Genomic DNA, 22,610 nt, shown 5'->3' with positions numbered 1-22,610 from the left:
TCGATATGAATGCATAGGAGCCTTTCCATGCAAGTGATCCCTAACGTAATAATACTAGAGGGGATAATACACTAATCTTCTTTCTGCAATTTATGCAGGTTTGTGCCGGTTCTGTCTTTGAATTATTCTCCGAACAGAGAAGTTGCTAATTAAAAAGCATTTGAAAATAAATTTAAGGTAACAAAAAAAAGAATGTGCACCAAGAAGCTAATTTAATACCATTGACATCTGGGCATGCCTCACTAAACGTTATATTCCTCCACATTCTAGATCGGAGTAAAAAAAGTTTGATGACTTCACAAGCTATAAGGAGCTACACCTTGGGTAGCCTTCTACGAGCAACAGAACCACTCTGGTCAGTGCTCAATACAAATTTATTGGTATGAATGATATTTGTGTGTGGCTATGTATGGGACAAAAACAGGTGGACAACACAACCAGAAGGTTACATTTTGAGTATTGTTGCAATAGTAAAGGTAATAGACCACTATGTTATATATAGGGCCATGTAGACATTTTTAATGTGTTGTATTGATAAACAAGTGCACTGCCAGTTTTTTTATATATATAGAAAAAAGAGAGAAACAAATGTCCAGAACATGGTTGGGCCAGGATTTATGGTTCTATTAAAAACCTCTCGCTAAGATCTAATGGCAGAGTTTGAATAAATCTTGTAGAATAGGAAACAAAACGGAAAATAAAAAAATGTAATCCATGATATACCACATGTTAGTATAACAGTTGCATTGTATTGTATATTTTTGTGCATTAGGAGTAACTCGTTCACGTTGTGGAGAATAAAAATATAAATTGGTCCTGAGGAAGGAAGCCGTTATCAAGTTGAAGCTTCCGAAACGCGTCGACGCTATAATTTAAATTCATATTCGGCGTTGCCAACAACAATCCTGGTTCAAAGGAACAACATTCCTTCCATTGTTGACAAACTAGGTGTCCGAAATGAAATGAATAAGACAGATAGTATTGTCTTTCTGATATTTCTCCACGTCCACGTTAGGTGGCTCTGATTGTATTTTTATAAATTGTATAGATTTGAGGTATTTTTGTCTTTTATATGTTTTTAACTGATATCTTTGTTGATAAATTGTGTAACCAACATCTTTTTAATAAATTGCAACTTTTTTATATTTTTGTTTGTATATGTTCCTTCTTGGTAAGTGTTCTAGTTCCACAAAATGAATGTTGTGATTGATGGTTGTGAGTTTGAATCCTGATCTAGTAACAGGTTATAATACTTCCCAGTGGGAAAACCCCTTGTTTTACTTAACAGTATATTGGCGCTCCATTTCCCTCTGGGTAACTAAGAGCCCCTCTCTTCTTGTTTATACTGAATAAAGATTTGAACAGTCTTGTTTAAGAAGTTTTGAGCATTGTGTTGGGTGACCCGATTCTTGCAGTTTGGATTTTTTTGGCAACTAAAATCTTACCCAACATGAGGAATAGCAGTTTTATAAAGCCATAGTCGTATGATGGAGCCATGACAGTGTAAGCATACTGAACCAAACATCAGAGGTGCGTTACATTTTCTTGAAACACCATTATGTTGTACCACATGCAACTACATCAACAGTGATTTGACACACGATACTCCAAGTCTTAATAACCATGCACAAAACAACTTAATTCCAAGAGAAAGCATAAAAAAAGGTATAAGGAAATTATTTTAATCTGATTAAGCCTAAAATAATGCCCCTTCTCTTGTTTTTACTTTCCACTGATGCAGAGTATTGCAATATCAATGCATGCTGGAATAATTAATTTGATAACAAGCAAGAAATAAGGAGAACATTTCTGCACCAGAGATTTATATATATACCTTTTTGCACATATCAATTATTACACAGTACGTTTAGTTCATATTGTTACTGAAAATAAGCTAATAACCCTAAAAGGTTAGTTTTACTTTCAAACTGAAGAAAATCATGTGCTGCCTTTTATTTGCACAAAAAAAAGGGAACACAGCCAAGCAATTCAAGTAATAAAGATGTTGGTTCGGCAATATACATCTGACTAAGCAATACAGAGCATGTCAGAAAATCCAGATTAGAAGGCGGACCATTTAGTTTATTAAATGCACAGTCACTTTTGAATTAAAGTAATAGGAAAGAGTGATCACTTAAAAGTAACATAATTGATGACGTTTTTAATCAGAACAATTTAAACTGCATATTTTTAGATGCCATATTTGTACAAGGAATGTACAATAAACATTGTACAAGAGAAATAAAACATTCTCGCCAACAATAAATATTTTGATACTTTTGAGCTTATGCATACTAAACACTGCAACTTCCCATATGATGATAATGTTTTTCCAAAGAGTTTAACTGAAACACTATGAAGTGATCTTTGATATTACGTTGTATCAAATTATGTATTGGGGTTGAGCAGTGATCTATACTGCAAATGCTCCAGTATGGGAGAGACTAATTTGATTGTTCTAGACGTCCAATGTGAGGACGACCCAGGTGCTATGTAGTATATAGAAGGTAATGACAGAATAACTGAAAAAACAGCAAGTCCAAGGAATATCTTACTATTTTGAGAGCAAAGTGAACAAATTCCTGAGAGCTATGAAAAGCAATGATAAAATAAAAATGCGTACACATTTTATGTTGGGACAGGGAGTACTGCGGCCAACTTAAAAGTGCCTCTGGAGCATTTCTTAATGAAACAAGCAACTTTTCAAAAGACTTAAAGGAGTGCAAATAAGTGTACAGGGCTTAAATATTGTCGTTATATTTCAGCACAACTTGAATGTTGTTGCTAACAGTCAATAGAACAATTATAAGAACTGATAAGCCTATATAATGCATAGCCAAAAACCGACGGCAGCCTATCTGAAACAGGATTCTGAACAGATCCCATTTGGCAAGTGATCCGTACTGGCAACAAAGAGAACAGCAAATAAAAGATTCTTTTAGAACGCATTTAAAGAGAAATATTGGCCTACTATCCCATTATTTTTTGACCTGTGAACATTCTGCAAATGAGAAAGTCCTCACCATAAAGCCAGCGAAAAACAGAAAACGGCTTTAAAAGAACAGCATTATTGTTGCTTTAGTATTGAAGATCTTGTACATAGCTCCACCAGTGACCAGAAATCTAATCCCAGAAAAGACTACTTGCCTCACTGACTGAAGTAGCAAAGGCACTGACGAGGCCAGGGAACACCCTGGTCTGTGAGATGCTCAACTGAGTCCCTCAGGTTTCAAATTTTTTTTAGCATATGTTTGAGTGTATGTTTACAAAAAAATCATCAATTCATGGAACATTTCTCACTTAATCAACACCAATACTCCTTTGACTCATGCACAAAAGGAATTTATATGCAATTTTATCCGTCTGTCATATATGTTGCACATTCTGAGCAATTAAATAAACTGTACAAATCTTCAAAATTAGCAAAATCATGCTGGATACAAATCAAGAAAATATAGGAAATATTGCTTAATTAACAAAAAAGCCCAATGCATTTCGGGTCTACATAAAACCCTTCTTCAGGAGCAAAACAGAAGTTTTTGATATATAATATGTAGCATTCTCTTCACTCGACATGTTTAGGAATAATATTTTGGTTCGTCTTGCTGGCACTGTGATGTTCAAAACTCCAAGTCACTCCGATAATAGATCTCCGAGCTGTTAATTCCTGGTGCCTCCAGCCCCTAGACACGCTCACATGCAAGCACCAAATCTGCCGCTTTAAGTGTTCATGTGTCAGCGTTGATTCTCCGAATCACCAACAAAATCTTCAAATCACAAGCGTCTAGGGGCTGGAAGCACCAGGAATTAACGGCTGGGAGATCTATTATCGGAGTGACTTGGAGTTTTGAACATCTCAGTGCCAGCAAGACGAACCAAAATATTATTCCTGAACACGTCAAGTGAAGAGAACGCTACATATTATATATCAAAAACTTCTGTTTTGCTCCTGAAGAAGGGTCGTATGTAGACCCGAAATGCATTGGGCTTTTTTGTTAATTAAGCAATATTTCCCATATTTTCTTGATTTGTATGTAGCATGATTTTGCAAATTTTTAGGATTTGTAGTTTATTTAATTGCTCGGAATGTGCAACATATATGACAGACGGATAAAATTGCATATAAATTCCTTTGGTGCATGAGTCAAAGGAGTATTGGTGTTGATTAAGTGAGAAATGTTCCATGAATTATTGATGATTTTTTTGTAAACATACACTCAAACATATGCTAAAAAAAATGTTGAAACCTGAGGGACTCAGTTGAGCATCTCACAGACCAGGGTGTTCCCTGGCCTCCTTAGTGCATTTAGGTTAGGGGGTTGGGGCATTCCCCCAGTGAGTTTGCTCACTAATTTGTCACAAAAAAATCAAAGATTCGTTTTAATTGTGGTCATGGTCAGGAGTGCAGTTCTACACATACAGAGCATTTTCACATTGAAGTAGCAAAGGGACACACACTAGTAACTTGGAAGTGCTTATGTGGCAACTGGTGGCATAAACCACCCTGTCAATTTTACACTAATAAGAACTGCAGAGCTGGCCTTATGCTGCCTCGCTTCATGAAGGTCATATGGCATTGCAAGGGCTAATCCACTACGAAGCAATGCACTTTGAATGTTGCATGTTATTTGATCCTTTGCTCCATTGCCCTGTACTTTTTTTCACCAAAATAGTTTCTCTCTCTGTAAAACCACTTTTGCATTGATCCATCACTTAAAACTAAAAAATGACAATATGGTGATGTTAACATTGTTCCCAAGGTACATTCAAACCACAGACATTGTACTTTCCGGATTCACCCTTATCAACCTAGAAGCATTGCGCAGTTCATGAAGTTGCTTAGCAGGCTTGCCAACACCTTCCTCAAATCTTTTTTCCACCACTACAAGAACAGTTTCATACAAGAATAAGGCATTCTGACGTATAAAGTTTTTCTTTTCCGACTCCTGTTCACACCGCAAACTGTAATCAACATGCTGAACAGCAACAAGAATTATCTCCACCAGGCTGTCTAGAAGAACCATATGTAACTCAGGAAAATACAATTTCAGTGCTTCTTCCAAAAAGGCCATTGTTTGCTTTGTGAAGGCCACCACTGTATAGCTGAGATTCACCCAGCAATCTTCAGCAATGTACTGTTCGAAGTTGGTTATTCCACAACTTCGCAGCTCCTCCCTAAGTTTTCCAAGCGCCTCAGGCGTCATCAGATTCATTCTCCTCCACATCTCCTCAGAATTCCTATGCTTCGTGGCTTCGATAATAATATCTTTGTAACTATGGAGTGCTGCTTTAATGTCCTTGACCAAGAGGACGTGAAGGATGAACGTCAAATCCAGGCCGATCTCACTCAGCTGCTTGCAGTGCTCCTTGGCCACCTTCACACACTCAGCTGCGGTGGAGAGGCTCTCTTTGCTGTCAAACACCTGTTTGCTGAAGGCATCGACAAACATCTTCATCGCAGAACGTGACCACACTATGAAGGCTGAGTAACAACCGCTGTTGCCAGCAAAGTCCATCTCAAACTCCTTGGCCGTCTCAAGCAGACCTGTGAAGAAAACATTGCAGAGCTTGTGAATGTAGAGCAAAGTGGCACCCTCAATGCGCAGCTGGCGGATGGCCGTATGCACAGCAGTTGCCCGGTTCTTTAGGAAGAGCTCACATGCCTTGGTAGACTGGCCCAGACGAATGAGCTGGGACACAGCACGGCGAGTAGCCTTCGGACCACCACGCAATGAACGGTCTGGTGACAGCTCAAACACCAACACCTCTGTCAACTGGCGCACACGCTCCTCTACTTTGGCTTTTAGCTCCTTTACCGGCTGAGTGAGGGGTGCGCCCGCCAAGTAGCTATTAAGTTTGTCAAGAAGGTCTACAGCACCCTCGAAGTCCCTCTGGGCAATGCAGACATCCAAGTCCTCGGGCAGCTCCAAGATCCAGTCCAAGTCTAAATCCACTCTTTCTTCCTCGTTCTCGTCATCACCTTCCTCGAAGGGGTTTCCCGATACTTGTTTGCCACTGGCCTCTGGCGAACGAGGTGCTGGTGGGGCCATCGCTGCCATCTCCTCTTCCTTCCTGCGCTTCTCACTGCGGGCTCGACTCTTCTTGGCCTCGTCAAGCATCTCCAGCCACTCCTTCTTTACTTTGGCGTTCTCCGCCTGAAAGATGCGGCTCTCGGGGCGAGTTAGAATCTTGAACATGTCCTTGGCAGGCGGGTGATCTTTCACATTGACCACAGCCAGATCGTCCAGGCAGTAGCGAGCGTCAAGGCGGTAGCCTCCACGTTTGCCAGGCACAGCCACCAGCAGGCAGTCGCTCAGCAAAAAGACGTGCACCTTCTGCAGATGCGCGGTCTGGTCGGTATCGTACTCCTGCAGGTCACCGTTATACAGCAGCTGACGGCTGGGGGAATCTCGCAGTAGGTGCTCGGCACCCTCCACTTTTTCCAGTAATGTGGTGAGGCTACGCTGGGGCTGCGTCCCAGCTGCGTCCTCAGCCTCACGGAGAGGGAAGGCAGCCGCTCCGCCGGGAAGCAAATCCTCCCGGTCTGGGCGGAGGGCGGCAGGCAATGCCTCCAGGATGCCCTTCTGTTCGGTGAGAATGTGACTAAGCTGGTACATCTCACTCTCCAGGTAGGAGATCTCTCGCGCGGTACGGATAAACTGCCGGTAGTTCTGATAGACATTACGCTTCAGGCTCTGCGCCGTCTCGTCGGCCAGGGTCTGCACGCGCTGCCGGTGTTCCTGCAAGTCGCGGTCACCGTCCGACTGCTGCGACAGGCGCTGCACATAGGCCCGGGGCTCAAAGCCACCGGATTCCAGCTGTCGCCTTAATCGCGCGTCCGCCATGGCAACGGGTAAAGAACGCTAGTGCAAATTGAATCACCAGGCCCTGGGACAGTGATAGCTGGTCCTGCCGCTTACATGGGGCTGTGGCTCCAGCTCTTTCCTGTTGACGTTGACCGAAGGCACCAGGCAAGACGTCACTCTGGCAATGGGGTGATGACGTTGACTGTGAATCTCTGTTGTGTCTGGAAATACCTCCATTACATAATCAGGCAAAACTGTTATTGCTTTATGAACGTTCACCGACCAGAAAGGCTTTACGCCAGTCCTTCTGTATTATCCTCCAGCAAAAATTCCTCGTGTTATGAATAAGGTGGTGTAGTCGCTGTCATCTTTTGTGCGTTGTTGTTGCTAAACCATCTTCCATTCAAATAGCACATTCACAAGTCATGTGAGTTAGCCTGACCCTAACATGGCCGACGGATTGCGGAAGTAGTATGTAGTCTAAATACATACGTAATACTATGCGCGTGCGCACACTCGCCTTGTACATTTGTTAAGTTATTTGAATTAGAGGTATTCCAGTTTGTCGTTTGGATGTGGACTCTTGTTAAAGCTCAGTGAATTCCGGACAACATGGACCAGGATTTGTTATTGGCACTATACCTGCAGGAGGAGGAGGAGAAGGTGGTGGCGGTTGAGGTTGCGGCGGCAGAACGGAGTGCGATAGGTTCGCATTCTCCGGCGCTACACACATCCGGCATTGCTGCTACCTCTGATAAAGTGCTGTCCGTAGTGGACCCATCTTGGGAGCTGTTGGATCCCAGTCCAGACATCCGTGGCCTTTTCTTGCAGTACAACCAGCTCTTCTTCTGGGGGAAACTGGCGGGTGTCGAGGTGAAGTGGAGTCCCCGCATGACACTGTGAGTACCGCCTCCCATTGTGCTCTTGCCTCTGTTAAGTGTCTATATTATGCGCAAGTCATCGTTTTTTAAAGATGATTCAATACCTTTAACATATGGGTACGATTTGACGTTAGTGCCTACAGAGATTTATTGGACTAGTAGTAATTCATTGGGGTTCAACGCAACAAAGCCACGGTCATTTCACAGAAAAGGTGCATATGTTTTGGTTTGATAGTGGCTGCATACCACCTACTTAGTGGTTCCTCCCCAGAAGGTAGCACATTAAGGAAGGTATAGAAATCCTCCTAACTACCTGTTGGCATGGCTCTGGTTCATTCATCCTCCTATAGCTGCCCTAGTTACTTGTTTGAGATGTTTCAATAACACGGTCGTGGTCCAGGGATATCAGAGCGCTGTACAAAAAGAAATGACACATTTCCATCCGTTGTAGTTGTTATGACGAGTGCTGGTTAGTTACGCATATGCTGCAAACATAAAAGATAAAGATGTTGTGGTTTTCTGTTACTGTGCAATGAGATAATGCCTTGTAAGGCAGCGTTGGTTACTAGTCAAGTCAAAAGGCTTTATTTCGATAAAAACATATCATAAAAGCATCACATTATAAAAAAGCACATTTTACAATTAAAAACAAGAAGTAATCTATTTACACCAGGGTTTTTTTCCCCTCTTTTACATCTAACATTTGCAGATAAAAAGCACAATATAAATCAAAGATTTAAGAATCAGATTAAACAAATCATTTAAGCTTTTTGTTTCTAAGGTGCCATGCCCATGATAGAAATTTTGAGAGACTACAAGCATAGAATGGGCGTGAGTCTGACGTTAAGATGCGGAGCGCTACAATATGAGACCATGCCTAATGACCGACACAAAGGTTTGAGCCACCTAGTTCTTGGGTACATATACGCTGGACATTCGAACATAAAATGCGCTATAGTTTCTGGTCTAGTAGGGCAGGAAGGGCAAAATACTGTAGTCTGGGCCGGGGGCTTCCAGCAAGCTGTTAGGGCGCGTACTGGGAGAGCACCGACCCTAAACCTAAAGTAAAGAGCCCTGTCGAATGGCTTCAATATGATGTCCAAATAGAGTTCTCGGATCGGCAGATCCTTGAACAGCAGGAAGTCATTCGTAAACCTGCCCAAAGCATGGTCAGCGCTAGTTCTAGTCGCGACCCAGTTCCAATAGAGGCTCTTTAGAGTGGCCTTAGGGGGAGAGGACCTACCAACCCATGCCTCGCTAAGGCCCAAGTCCCCAAGCAGAGTTTTTACATTTTTTAGCCACCTTACTTTATACCAACCAGGTAAAGCCATGACTTCAGTTAGCCCTTTAGCATATTTGGCCAATTCGGGAGTTCGCCATATCCGGGCCCATAGGAGCTACGGTCGAAACTTACCCAAATCGCTAATAGGGCGGCAGCCTAAGTCGAGCAATAAAGGTGCCATTGGAGTGCTCTGGGGAAGCGACATGAGATCCCTGAAAAATTTATTTTCGGACCTTGTTAACTCAACTGTGCTAGTGGTGCCCCATAGCTCCGCCCCGTATAGAGCAGAGCTGACTCCCTTTGCTTTGTGGATGTCAATAACAGGGGCTATTGGTCTTATCGAACAGGATCCCTGTTCCCTAAGCAAAGCCCCAGCTACCCTCTTATGGGTTAAAAGCATTTTACAAAGGTGGGCGGTCCACTGCATGGTATGCGATATACGTATACCTAGGTAGTCAAACACAATGACCCTTTCCAGATGCACGGAGTTCAATATAGGTGGGCTAGCGAGTTTTTTCGGGGGGTTCATCACCAGGTACTTTGTTTTCTCGGTGTTAATTATTAAACCCCGCTGCAAGCAAAAAGCCTGAAAGTTGTTGAGAAGCTTTTGGAGGCCCATAGGGGACTTAGATATTACAAGCGTGTCATCCGCAAATAGGAGGGTAGGAATTTGCTCGCCCGCCAGAGATGGTTCGTCTGAAGGATCTTTTAACAGGTGCTCAACCACGGCATTCACGTATAATGAAAAAAGGGTGGGGGCGAGAACACATCCCTGGCGGACCCCTCTCTCTATCGGGATTCTGTTGGTTTTCTCGCCCTCTGTGCCCCATCTTATTTGGGCAAAATTCCCTTTGTGGAGCCTCACCAATATTGACAATGTATAGCGCGGGATCCCCAAATCCAAAAGCACGCTCCAAAGAGTGTCCCTGGGCACAAGGTCAAAGGCAGTCTTTAGGTCGATAAACGCGAGATAAAGACTGCCTTTGCCTATAACCACCACCTTCCAATATATTAGCATTAATCTAAACGCCTGCTCAATTGTGCCTGTGCCAACCCTGAACCCTGCTTGGTAGTCAGAGAGAATATTGTTTTCATTAATCCATTGCAATATTCTCTCCAACAACACCTTCCCTACCACCTTCTGGGTTGAATCTAACAGGCTTATGGGCCGATAGTTCGAAGGATTGTCTCTCGGGCCCTTTTTAGGTTTTGCCTAGCGAAAGCTGCGCTCTGCGCAGCTTTTCGCGCAGGCGAAATCCTGTTGAGAACTGTAGGGTGCTTTGGGTCGGCCCTCGTCATTGATTGGCTGGCTCCGTAAACGGAGCCTTGCCATTGGACGAGGGGCCTGTCCGTCAATGCCGGACCAGACACGGGGGCGTTCCTGACATTCTTTCCCTTTTGCCGACGTCACGCAACGCAGGGAACGCCCCCGAGTCTGGTCCGGCATTGCCGGCACTTCTGCGTCTCTCCACCCCCCTTTCCCGCCCCCTCCCGCTTGTTGCCTGATGCTGGCCTCGCGGCCGCGGAGAAGCCGAGGGAACAACCGCCGACGTCACCCGGGAGCCGCGCTGCCATTGCTTCAGGCTGCGGGAGGCTCGCCGGGCGACCTGCGCGGTGATTGGCTGCCTTTTTCCCCTCGGTTTGCGGTTTGTTGTAAGCTGGGCCAGGACGAGGCCGCCAAGAAGCTGCTGGGCAAAAGGTGTGCGGCCGCAGCGCTGGGAGAGGAGCCCACGGAGGAGGAGGAGGAGGCAGCTTCCCGGGACCCCCAGGAGGGAACGGAAAGAGGCAGACCTAGGGGACTGTGTGCACCGAGGTATGCCTAGGGGAGTGTGAGCGCCAAGGAGGAGGGGACGGGGGAGACAAACAAGCACGTGAGAAGCACAGGAGCGTGAACAGGTGCTTAGCAGCTAGGCTTAGCCGTCCGGGTGTGTCGCCTCGCGCTCCCCTCACTGCCTGTGGGATGTGCAAGCAGCTGGGCTGGAACTGGGACCCCTCCTTGGTGTTGGGGATTCAGCTGGAGGAGACGAGGGGTGCTGAGCAAAGGGGCGCTGCCGAACAGCCGTCTTCGTGCGCCTCTTCGAGGGTGAGACGACTTCCTCATTGTGTGTGCAGTTGCCACATAGCACCGAACCGTTAAGGTTCTCATCTCTATGTTTTCTCTCAGGGCTTCTCTTCTGTGATCTTCGGTGTCTTATGTGATATGGAACTAAAGGTGAAGTTCATAGGGACAGGCATCCCTCCCGTGATATTTTGTGACCTCCCGTTGAGTGGTCTCTTTGAGTTCTGTCTGAGCCGCCTCGTATGTGACTAAGAGGACTCCTATATGACGGCCATGGTGTGCTTTTTTTCCTTCATTACCGATGAGCTGTTTCTCGGCTCTCGCTGCTATCGATAATTCAGGTGTTTAAGTCCCGCTGTGGGACGGAGTGCAGGGAGCTTGGCCAAGTGATTCTTCTATGGTGGTGAAATCCCTCGGGCTGACTGGCCTGTTTTTTTCTCTCTCCGGTACAGAGAGATCTGAAGTTATGATCAGGAACTGAATCTCTGGCAACAGCCTTTTAACTTGGAGGGTGCTTTTCGATTTCTGCCCATGGGCTGCTTTTCTCGAGTGAGAACTTTCTTCTGAGAAGTTTATTCTCCGGATAAATATTTTGCTCATAGGCTGCTGCTCCAGCTTTAGGGACAGTCACGCAGGTGCTACATGGCTGGAGAGTAGTGCTTGCTGACGGAGGTCGCGTCTTTCGGTGGTGCGATCATATTACTAGATTCATCTCGATACAAGGAGAGGGCACACATTCCTTACCATATTTCTGTCTAGGTAAACATTCAGGTCAGTTTTAAGACTCGTTACATTTCATACTCGCCATATTTAGCAAAAGAGAAAAATATGCTGTCAAGTTGAAGGGTCCTTTCTCTTTGCACATTTAAGTTTTTTAATGCTGCTATGATGCTTCTTCATCGAAGATAACCTTCCAAATACAGGATCTGAAATCCAGAATGATCTGGAGCTCATTATTCCAATGCTTTTTCGTTAGTCTGCACAACTCAAACTGCAAATGGTCTCTATGCAAAAGACACTTTGCAGGAAACACTGATTTTGAGCCAACTTTAATTTTTTTAATGTGAAATGTTTATCCACTATTGCAGTTAAGCTTCGGACACTCTTCTGGCTCAGTTCTGTTGGGGATTATAATACCAAAGTAGGTGTCAACTAACACATGGCCTAATGTTGTTCAGTGGACTAGCAGTAGTCAATCAATCAAATCCTTTATTCGATCTTACACAGATCATAAAAGTATCATAAAAATATTTACAGTCACATTTTAGAAAAAAGACGTTATAAAAGATAGCTTAAATCCTGAGTCTTAAGAGTGCTACCATATAGATTAAGTTAAAAATCATTTAATCTATATACATAATACAGTAAAAATGTAAGTCAATTTTAAGTCGTCTTATGTGCCAACCTGCTTCCTCTTTTTAATACATGCCCATAGAAATTATGCTATCGAAAAGCACACAAACAAATTTTGCAAGGATTCCTGTTGCCTGCTTGTGCCTCCGTGTGCCCCTGTCGCCTGCTTGTGCCTCCGTGTGCCCCTGTCGCCTGCTTGTGCCTCCGTGTGCCCCTGTCGCCTGCTTGTGCCTCCGTTTTCGTGCCCCTGTCGCCTGCTTGTGCCTCCGTGTGCCCCTGTTGCCTGCTTCTGCCTCCGTGTGCCCCTGTTGCCTGCTTGTGCCTCCGTGTGCCACTGTTGCCTGCTTGTGCCTCCGTGTGCCCCTGTTGCCTGCTTGTGCCTCCGTGTGCCCCTGTTGTCTGCTTGTGCCTCCGTGTGCCCCTGTTGTCTGCTTGTGCCTCCGTGTGCCCCTGTTGCTTGCTTGTGCCTCCGTGTGCCCCTGTTGCTTGCTTGTGCCTCCGTGTGCCCCTGTTGCCTGCTTGTGCCTCCGTGTGCCCCTGTTGCCTGCTTGTGCCTCCGTTTTCGTGCCCCTATTGCTTGCTTGTGCCTCTGTGTGCCCCTGTTGCCTGCTTGTGCCTCTGTGTGCCCCTGTTGCCTGCTTGTGCCTCTGTGTGCCCCTGTTGCCTGCTTGTGCCTCTGTGTGCCCCTGTTGCCTGCTTGTGCCTCCGTGTGCCCCTGTTGCCTGCTTGTGCCTCCGTGTGCCCCTGTTGCCTGCTTGTGCTGTGTAAATGTGTGTAGAGTGCTCTGTGGGTGTGTGTGGGGTGCTTTGTGTGGCTGTGTGTGTGGGGGGCTTTGTGTGGCTGTGTGTGTGGGGGGCTCTGTGTGGCTGTGTGTGTGGGGGGCTCTGTGTGGCTGTGTGTGTGGGGGGGCTCTGTGTGGCTGTGTGTGTGGGGCGCTCTGTGTGGGTGTGTGTGTGGAAGGGCTCTGTGTGTGTGTTTGTGGGTGTCATTTGCGAGAGATAAAGCTAGTGGCATTGTAAATGACAATGCCATTTATTTATGTTAAAAAAACATAAATAAAAATAATGTCAAGAGCAATGCCAATAGCTCTAACTTTAACAAAGGCAAAACCATTGCATTGTAAATGCTTGTTGAAGATGGGCACGACTTCAGCCCCTTTCCAGGACTCAGGGATGGCAGCGCCTCTATCAATCGCAGTGAGCAAGGAGTGGATCAACTTTCCCCATTTTAATCTATCCGAGCGAAGAAGGTCCCCAGGGATGCCATCCGGGCCAGCTGCTTTTTGGGCACGATTGTACTAATGGCATACTCCACTTCCTTAGTTGTAAAGGGAAAATCATTAGGGTCACATTGCAGAAAACAAAAGCTAGATGTGGCCGAAGAGCTAATCTCGTGTTGGCAGGTGTACAATTTTGAGAAGTGGTCAAGCCATGCTTGGCTGGTGATGTTACATGTGATGAGGTCGCTATCTGGTCTATTTCTAGCTCTTATTGTATCCCAGAAGCGTCTAGCATCCTTGCTGGAACTAGCCTCTTTTAAAGTTTGCCAGTATTGATCTTCCCACTCCTTTTTTGCGTGTGTTATGGCCTGCTTATACTCTTTTCTGGCACTCTGTATCATGGGTTGTAGCTTCCCTTTTATAGCCTTAATCAAAGCTAGCTTTTTGTGTCTGCAAGTGGGAGTGAACCAATCGTGGGCGCCCTTCGGCTTCTGTAGGCCTAACATCTTACCCCCCCGTGTTTGTTTCAGAAATAGTTTCCCTACGGTTTCAATGGTGTCCTGAAAAACAATTGTGGCCCTGCCAGGGAGCGGGTAAGCTAGGATGGTATCTATCTCCCCTTGTAGAGTTGTTAATGCTGTATCTATGGCCTGTAACTTTGCTTGGTCCAGGGCTACCTTACACCACTTGAGGCGTCTCCCACAGTTTGATGGATAGAGTATGGGGGCAAATTCCGAATTACTTGGTATAGCCTCCTTTGTTTTACCTGGCCATAAGCTCTTAAGAGTCAAGGAGAGTGGGTTATGGTCACTGTCTACAGTGGGCAAGACAGCCATATCCCGAACAAACTTCCAGAGGATAAGATCAAGGAGGATGTAACCAATCCTTGACGTGTTGTTCACCCTATTGAATGTATCAGCGCCCATGGAGTCCGAATCAGTTCGGCCATTGGTAGCTCTTAACCCAAACTCCATGGTCAGTGCATTAAACTGGATCGCCCTTTGGGACCATTTTTTTATTGGTCGGATAGTTAACAGGGGTATGCCCCTCCTTAAATCATCCTTGTCTAGGCCCAGAATGTCCTCCGTCGCAAGAGGCTCATACGTACAGTTGAGGTCTCCAGCGACCAGGACTTGCATGCTATCATTACAGTGTCTAAGCTCATTTTCAAGGATGGCTACAGTTGGGGATAGTGAGCCATTTTTTGAACCTCTGGCATAAATGTTGAATAGCTCGATAGTTCGTCCCCTGTTAGGTCCCCTCAGTGAGATTCTAAGAATGTCCAAGGAGTTAGATTGTTTTTGCGTAATGTAGCAGCCCAAGGAGATGCTTACCCAGATAAGGAGCCCCCCAAAGGGCGGCCCTTCCCGGAAACTGGAGATACTGCAGGTACAAAGTAGGTGACATAGCCAGGTCTGTGGGTGGGTTCCAGACTCCAGGTCCCTGGAAGATGCAGATCTTGTGTGCCTCCACCAAGATGTTCCAGTCTGGTAAACCTAATATCCTACGAATACCTGCAATGTTCCAGCTAATAATCTTGAATCTTTCAACGGGATCTGATACTTGTGATCTGGGGGAGCTAATGCCCGTTCCAACTGGCTGAGTGGCTGGCGAGGACCTAGGGGGTGAGCCCAAATCCAAGGCATCTTCCAGATCACTTGAGTGTGCTGCTTGGGTCAGAGAAACTGTCATAAGATTCTCTACTAGGTTGGAAGGAGACGGATCGATGTGTCAATATCCTGAACCCAGGCCATAATATTCACGCCTGTTACCAAAATTTAAGGTGGGATGAATAAGATAATCATCAGAGAGCCTTCCCCAGGGGTGATACCCACGTTTCTGGTGTGGGGTCTGGGGTACTTGTTGCGGATAGAAATACCCCAAGCCAAATGTTCTTATTCCACTGATACCAGGCTCGTTGTATTGGTTACAGATAAAGTTAACGGCGCACGTATCCCGAAAATTAACTAGGATACAATCGCCTGGGACATTCTTGGCTCCTATCCCCACCCAACCAACTCTTCTAGCAAACAGGATCTTACCATCCAATTGACTCGGTAGAGGCCTGTTGTTATTAGGCAGTATGTAGTTTTGTTTTTGAGTTCAGAATATGACTCTGTTTTTCCAGGCAATAACCGAGGAACTCCTACCAAAACAACTACATAGGGCATACTTGCAGGGGGCAAGTCAATACTTGGTTGTTTACTAACTGTTTCGCCCAATTTATGTACCGAGTTTGTTCTCTCGTTTGCTACTTTGTTAGGGATGTTTATAACTTTATGGGTCTTCACGGATGCAGTGGGGCTACCACCCTCTCCTTCTGTAACTGCTGCATTGCTAGGGGTGTTTTTATCTGGTTGAGGTTGGGAGCATTCCCTGTCTCCATGTCCCTTATCCCTTTTTGTTGTCGGATGCTTGCTTGTTTTGCTCCCCTTTTTAGAGGCTGATACTGGGAGATTTTTAATACCCATTAGCCCTAGGTGACTTTTTTGTTTTGGGGAAACAGTATTGTGTGCCTGCGGTGGGTCTTGTGGCTTCTGCTCGGTAAGGCTATTTTTTGAGTGCAACTTAATAAGTGCCTTTACCGAAAAGAATTTGTCAAGAGTCCTTTGTTCAAAGCTATCTAGCCTTTTTGAAAGTACATTTACCCTCTCAAGGACTGGCAAGATTAAAGACTTCATGATCTGTTCAATGTGCACAATAAGAGGAGTGTCTATAGGAGGATTTGGTGGACTTTCTGGATTTGAGCGTTCACCGAGTGGCGGGGCTATGTTAGAATTAGAAGTTCCGCTGTTAGTTTGTACAGAGGATTTCCCCAGTAGGGCCTCCAATCTTTGCAGGAAGAGTTCGGCAGGTATTGGGCTTCCCGTTTCATCTAATGTAGTTACAGGGTCAGATACATGGCTACTATTAATTGTATCCTGTTGAGTATTGTTTTTTCCAACCCGTGTCAATTTCTTTGACCTATTGACACCTGGACTCCCCTTGGGTTTTTGGGTAAGAGACTTCTCTCTAGAAGCAAGATCAGACCTAAGCCTAGCTAGCTGGCCTCTAGCGGTTACACGCAGGCTGTTTACGTTTTGGTCTTCCTCAGAAAATGAAATCGGAATTATTGACCCATCACTGGTCTCACTGTTTTTAGAATCGTCTAGCTGGGACAAAGGAGTGGTCGGAGTCTGAGACAACCTAACATGTGGGGATAGAGGTGATGTTACACAGAGTGCATTGCTTATCGTAGGAGATAAGACTAATGCTGGCGTAACCTGGCCGATACCTGGAAGAGAAAATAAAGAGGGTGCTAGGATTGAATCTTGGGAAATGGTAGTAAACATTGATACATTAGGGGGAGGCAAAGGAGGAAGAGAACCCGCAGGCAATGACATACGACGTTCTGTACTTTCTATTACATTAGCTACTACGCCAATTGTCCTTTGTAGCATGCGATCTATCGCCGTCAAGCTAGGAAGCTGAGGATTAGCAGCTACTTTTTGCTTCAATGCGGGGACAGATCTTTGGGTGTTACGCCTTCCCATCCTCGGGCACTCAGATTACAAGTTGGAATCTAACTACTGAGTATAGATATAGCACCTGCCAAAGCCCAAAATATAGAAGGTGAAAAATAATTTGACAAACCAATATAAGACTCTACAAGCATAAGCTTCTTCCAGCTGATAATGTTTGTACACCTTCGAGCCTTAGTCAATTGTCACTCACAATTTTACAGGAAAAAACTTGCAGAAACATAAGGCTACCTGTAAAGGTCCTTTGGCATTGGGCAAGGAGACCAAGAAGGGTGGCCCAGCCCAGCCTCTTCCGGCCACAAACGGTCCCGCCCTTGTCCCGGGCTTCTCCCGGGACGCTCCCGATCGCTCCCGTGCCGCGGGGAAAGTTGGTTGATTATATCTCGCCTGAGGCAAATGGCGTGTCAGGTCTCCAGCACAGGTGTGCGAAGCGTCCTGGGACTTGCAGTCCCTCCAATCTCCCAGCACAAAGCTCCAAACGAGGAGCAAGCAGCGCCTCACTGGGTCAGGGCACAAGAGATTTCCAGGGCACAAGAGGTTTCAACAGCCTCCCACAAGTTCCTTCACCGGCGGGAAAAAGGCAAAGCAATTAGGAGCGATGATCGCACACAATCACCTCGTGCGCTGCGGCACCCGCGATAGCAGGTGCGGCGAGGTCTTTTGAGAAGCGCCTGAGGCAAAGGGCGTGTCAGGTCTCCAGCACAGGTGTGCGCAGCGAAGCGTCCTGGGACTTGCAGTCCCTCCAATCTCCCAGCACAAAGCTCCAAACAAGAGGAGTGAGCAGCGCCTCACTGGGTCAGGGCACAAGAGATTTCCAGGGCACAAGAGGTTTCAACAGCCTCCCACAAGTTCCTTCATCGGCGGGAAAAAGGCAAAGCTATTAGGAGCGATGATCGCACACAATCACCTCGTGCGCTGCGGCGAGGTCTTTTGAGAAGCGCCTGAGGCAAAGGGCGTGTCAGGTCTCCAGCAGAGGTGTGCGCAGCGAAGCGTCCTGGGACTTGCAGTCCCTCCAATCTCCCAGCACAAAGCTCCAAACAAGAGGAGCGAGCAGCGCCTCACTGGGTCAGGGCACAAGAGATTTCCAGGGCACAAGAGGTTTCAACAGCCTCCCACAAGTTCTTTCACCGGCGGGAAAAAGGCAAAGCAATTAGGAGCGATGATCGCACACAATCACCTCGTGCGCTGCGGTTGGTTACTAATTTGTGATGTAGTATTAGGCAGTGCTTTAAACGGGCCGGTACTCACCGGTACTGAGTACCGGCACTTCTTAAATTTATCGCTCTGAGTACCGGCACTTCTCTACTGCCCGAGGAGAGTACCGGTACTCCCGAAAAGGTAGGCTTAGTGGCTGTGAGTGCCGGCGCAGTGGCGAGCAGGAGTGGGACGTGTCTCTGGGAGCAAAGGCGCCGCTTTTGTCTCCGGATCTGAGCCCCTGCTGAGCTATTTAGCAGGGCTTATCTGAATAATGTCCGGGGCTCGCCGTCACGCTGTGCTGGACAGAGCAGGGTCGAGATTAGTTTTACAGTGTGCGCGTGTGATTTTCAAAGCGCAGCATGTATTGTGATGCTCGCTTCCAGTCTTCCTCATTGTTTCTCCCACTCACTACTTTATCTTGTCATCTCCTTTTATAATAAAAAAAAAGAGAGATGATGTAATGTGATGCTCAACCTGTCATCTCAGTTTCTCCTTTTCATTATTAAAAAAAAGAGAGATGATGTAATGTGATGCTCAGCCTGGTTACGTGTGTGTTGGAACGTTGGGAATTGGAATGTGAGTAAGCTTTGAGTCAGTTGGGTTAAGGGCTGAGCGACATTCAGACTACTCCTGGTGGGGTTCCTTATTTATGTACTTAATTTCCTCTAACTTCTATCTTCAATAAATCTACATGAAGTTACCAACAACGAATGAACACTTTTATTCATAATTTTACACAGCACTTCAAGTAGGGAAAGGTTCGTGCAGGGTAACACTTTATACATAGATAGACATATTATCATGAGCGGATTCTCACACTTCCGTACTGTCTCTGGATCAGAGGGTTAATGCCCAGACGATGCGATCGAAGTGGCCCCTGGAGCGCTAATGTAACTGCTTTCTGCACTGATGCACCTACCTTCCTAACGCAACATGCCTCAGTTACCCGGTCTGTGCATAGAAGGCTTTCTTATATGCCAAACAAGCTCAAAACTAGCGGCGCTAGCGCATTGTTTCCCCACATTCCTAACACTCTCCTTTAGATTTGCCTGGCTCTCATCTTGCTCTGTCACACTGTGGTTCCCGCCCATGCTGTGGCAGGGTGTTTCATTTTCTGCCTGCCAGCCGGGCCCCAGAGCACCCAGGAATTCCCCTGCTACATGGAGTTGAAGGAGGAAGCCGGTGTTCGAGAATCGATCACCTGCTCACCACCTCCGGACCTCGACATGATGGGCTATTGCTGTGCCCAGCCCAACTTCTGTCCCACACTCACCACGCCAGCCCAGTGCTACCTTTTCTCTAAACTAGCACCTTTGCTGATTTATTAGTAGTGCCAAGTGTTTAACATCCCTGCTTGACAGTGACACTACGAAGTAGCACCCTTTATTTCTCAGCATAGTTAGACTTGATAATGTGGTGATTATTGTTCCTGCTGGAGAGAGGTCAGAGTTTTCTCCACTGGCACTTTTCACTCTGACCATTAAGTAGCGTAGAGGGTTAATATGCCTCCTTCAAAAAAAGCATATTGTATTGTACTTGATTGTATGTGGATAGCTCAGTGGGTTGCTGCTTTTGTCACAGAGATCCCTTTGTTACATGTGGTTTGGCCACACCTGAAGCTGAGGTTGGGGTGGAGGGTGCTGATTTTTTAAAGAATTTGAACAGCTCCAAAAGCACCTACTGCAGAGTTTGACTTCCTTGTTGCTTAAATGAGTGTGGTTTCTGAAATTTGTCTATTTCTATTGACTTCATACCATGATTATGCTCGCAAGAAAGTGCCACTCTAAATGTTGCACATCTAGTTGTTGCCTGACTCTCGTAAATCCACTGAATCCATGAAAATGTCACACATAAGCAATCTGAAACATTAGCAGCTATACTCAAATGGATGTTTTTTCTGATATTTATATGATTCCTTCGTCTTCCTTGCTTAATTTTGCTAGCGAGAAAGAAAGTGTCACTCATAGTCGTTGAAATGGCACTCACAATTACAATGAAAATATGAAAATGTCACACATAGCAATCTGAAACCTTGGCAGCTACGGGGTCCATTCAGGCCCTGTGCTGTCAACCACATTCACACTATCCTCTGCATTTGCACAAACATAGGAATCATGGCAGTCCCCTGGTAGTGGCAATTAAAAAAGCCATGATGAAGAGTATGACATGGCTTTTAACATTCCGGTGTCTTTTGTGTGTCTGCTTATGTTTGTGTGTTTGCCTGCATTTGAATGTTTGTTTTTTGTAAGAAAAATGGGTGGCACTTTGTGTGTACATGTCAGCTTGGTGACAAAGGTTCATAAATAACATAGTAGGGAGGGTTGGTGGGTGGGTGAGTGGGTGGGTGGGTGGATAGATGAGTAAGCAAGGGTGGATGTATGAATGGATGGATGAGTGGATGGATGGGCGAAAGAGGGTGGATGATTGGATAAAAGGGTGGATTTGGGTGGATAAGTGAAAGATTGGATGGATGAATGAAAGGGAGGGGGGATGGATGAAAGGGTGGATGATGGATGAATGAAAGGAGGGATTGAGTGAAAGGGTGGATGGAATGAAAGGGTGGATGGTATAATGGAGTGAAAGGGTTGATGGATAGATGAGAGAAGGGATTGATGGATGAGTGAAAGGGTGGATAAAGAGATGGATGAGTGAAAGGATGAATGGATAGGTTTAAAGATGAATGGACAGGTTTGTATGTGAAGAGTGGACAGACGGAATGGTGAAAAACTGAATGATGGATAAAAAACTGAATAAACAACAGAATGTAAAGGGTAAATGGTGGACATCAGCAGGTAAATGGTAGGATGGTAGGATGAATGGATAGATCGATGGAAGAGACAAGAAATATCTTCTGGGGAGGGTCATGATGATTTGCTTGGAGCCATAAGAGCTTTGGTTCATAGTGGAGGTATTTTCAGTTTATTCCTACTCGTGTGCTCAAAAATATATAGTATTGTGCCAAACAACAGCAATTAACAGTATGGCATTAAGAAGGTGTAACTATTGCAAAAAAAGGAAATGTTAACATATTATCGCATTTCTCTTTCATTTTGTGTAATGTTTTTTTTAAAAAACATTTTTATTTGCATTTTGAGTAAAGCTCAACAGTACAGTCATACATTTTGCAACGTTCACCCCTCTATCCCCTGACCCTCCTCCCCACAATGATAAGCAGTTGGCATGAAGTAGCTTACATGGTTGAATAAGAAGGTTGATCGAAGAGTAAATTGTTCTCAAGTGCATTTCCCCGCCCCAACAGCAGTACCCTCTGATCCAATGAGGTAGAAAGAGATTCAGCCATCCCCCAACCCTCCATCCAGCCCATGTTATTGTCTCCATTTGGACCAAATCCTTCGGAACTTCTTAGGGCATCCCCTAGACTTGTAGGTCACCCTTTCAGCTGCCATGTACATATCTAGCCCGGTCCTCCAGTCTTGCAAGTCCGGGGGAACCGGAGACCCCCAGCGTCTCGCTATGTCTCTTTTGGCCACTACCAAGGCTAGAACCAAAAAGATCGTGAGGGGGCGCGGTAGATCCACGTCGTTAGACATTCCCAGTAAAGCTAGCTTGGGCTCCTGTGCAATTGGTACCTCCAGTATCTCTTGCAATTCTGAGAAAATGCGTGTCCAATAAGTTTGAATCACCTCACATGACCAAAAGACATGATAGAAATCACCACCCACCCTGCGACATCTAAGACATCTGTCATCCTCTATTTTCCCCATTTTATAGAGACGAACCCTGTCATAATATGTTCTGTGCAGTACATTGTATTGTATGAGGCGGATTCTGGATTTTATCGCCACATCTCTGGGGTGCATTAACACCATTTCCCAATCCAAGTCCTCAAAGACCCCTACCTCACTCTCCCATGTACTTCTAAGTTTCGCTAGGTCTCCCAGCATGTTGTTTGTTAGTGTTTTGTAGGTGAGTGAGACAGCTTTTCCCTGGATTTGTTCCTGTAAGAGTCTCCCCTCTAATGGTGCATATTCTGATATTTCTAACAGGCGTACATTTTGTGCCTTCCAGGCATGGCGGAACTGGGTATATTTAAAAAACTGTGTGTGTTGGAGTCCAAAATCAGCTCTCAGGGCCTGGAAGGATTTCAGGTCTCCATTGGCTATCACGTCGCCGACAGTAGAGATGCCGATGTCGTCCCACCTCTTGAAACCCCTCAGTTTGTGTAGTTCATGTAGCCACACACAATGCCACAGTGGTGTCTGTCGGGTGGGAGTCCTAGCCCATCCCGTTCGTTTCATGGCAGCATTCCAGGCGTGTAGCGTTATCAGGGT

General features: G+C 45.7%; 2 protein-coding genes across 2 annotated transcripts in view; one reads left to right on the top strand and one right to left on the bottom strand.

The window, feature by feature from the left end:
- Positions 1 to 1,666: 1,666 nt before the first annotated feature.
- EXOC8 (exocyst complex component 8) lies at positions 1,667 to 7,042 on the bottom strand. Its single transcript, XM_078648741.1, has one exon. The coding sequence runs from the start codon at positions 6,843 to 6,845 to the stop codon at positions 4,767 to 4,769; it is 2,079 nt and encodes a 692-aa protein (XP_078504867.1). The 5' UTR covers positions 6,846 to 7,042; the 3' UTR covers positions 1,667 to 4,766.
- Positions 7,043 to 7,301: 259 nt separating this feature from the next.
- SPRTN (SprT-like N-terminal domain) overlaps positions 7,302 to 22,610 on the top strand; it is a 320,234-nt gene continuing 304,925 nt past the window's right edge. Inside the window, exon 1 of the mRNA XM_078648742.1 lies at positions 7,302 to 7,705. Within this exon, the coding sequence (XP_078504868.1) occupies positions 7,419 to 7,705 (287 nt within the window). The 5' untranslated portion in view covers positions 7,302 to 7,418. The remainder of the gene's footprint in view (positions 7,706 to 22,610) is intronic.

This window comes from Lissotriton helveticus, chromosome 6, assembly GCF_964261635.1.
Source record: "Lissotriton helveticus chromosome 6, aLisHel1.1, whole genome shotgun sequence".
NCBI lineage: Eukaryota > Metazoa > Chordata > Amphibia > Caudata > Salamandridae > Lissotriton > Lissotriton helveticus.
The sequence above is the reverse complement of the archived record's forward strand: the minus strand, read 5'-3'. Positions and strand labels throughout refer to the sequence as shown.

Excerpts from the sequence above, each read along its gene's own strand:
- EXOC8 (XM_078648741.1), bottom strand. The coding sequence starts at position 6,845 with ATGGCGGACGCGCGATTAAGGCGACAGCTGGAATCCGGTGGCTTTGAG.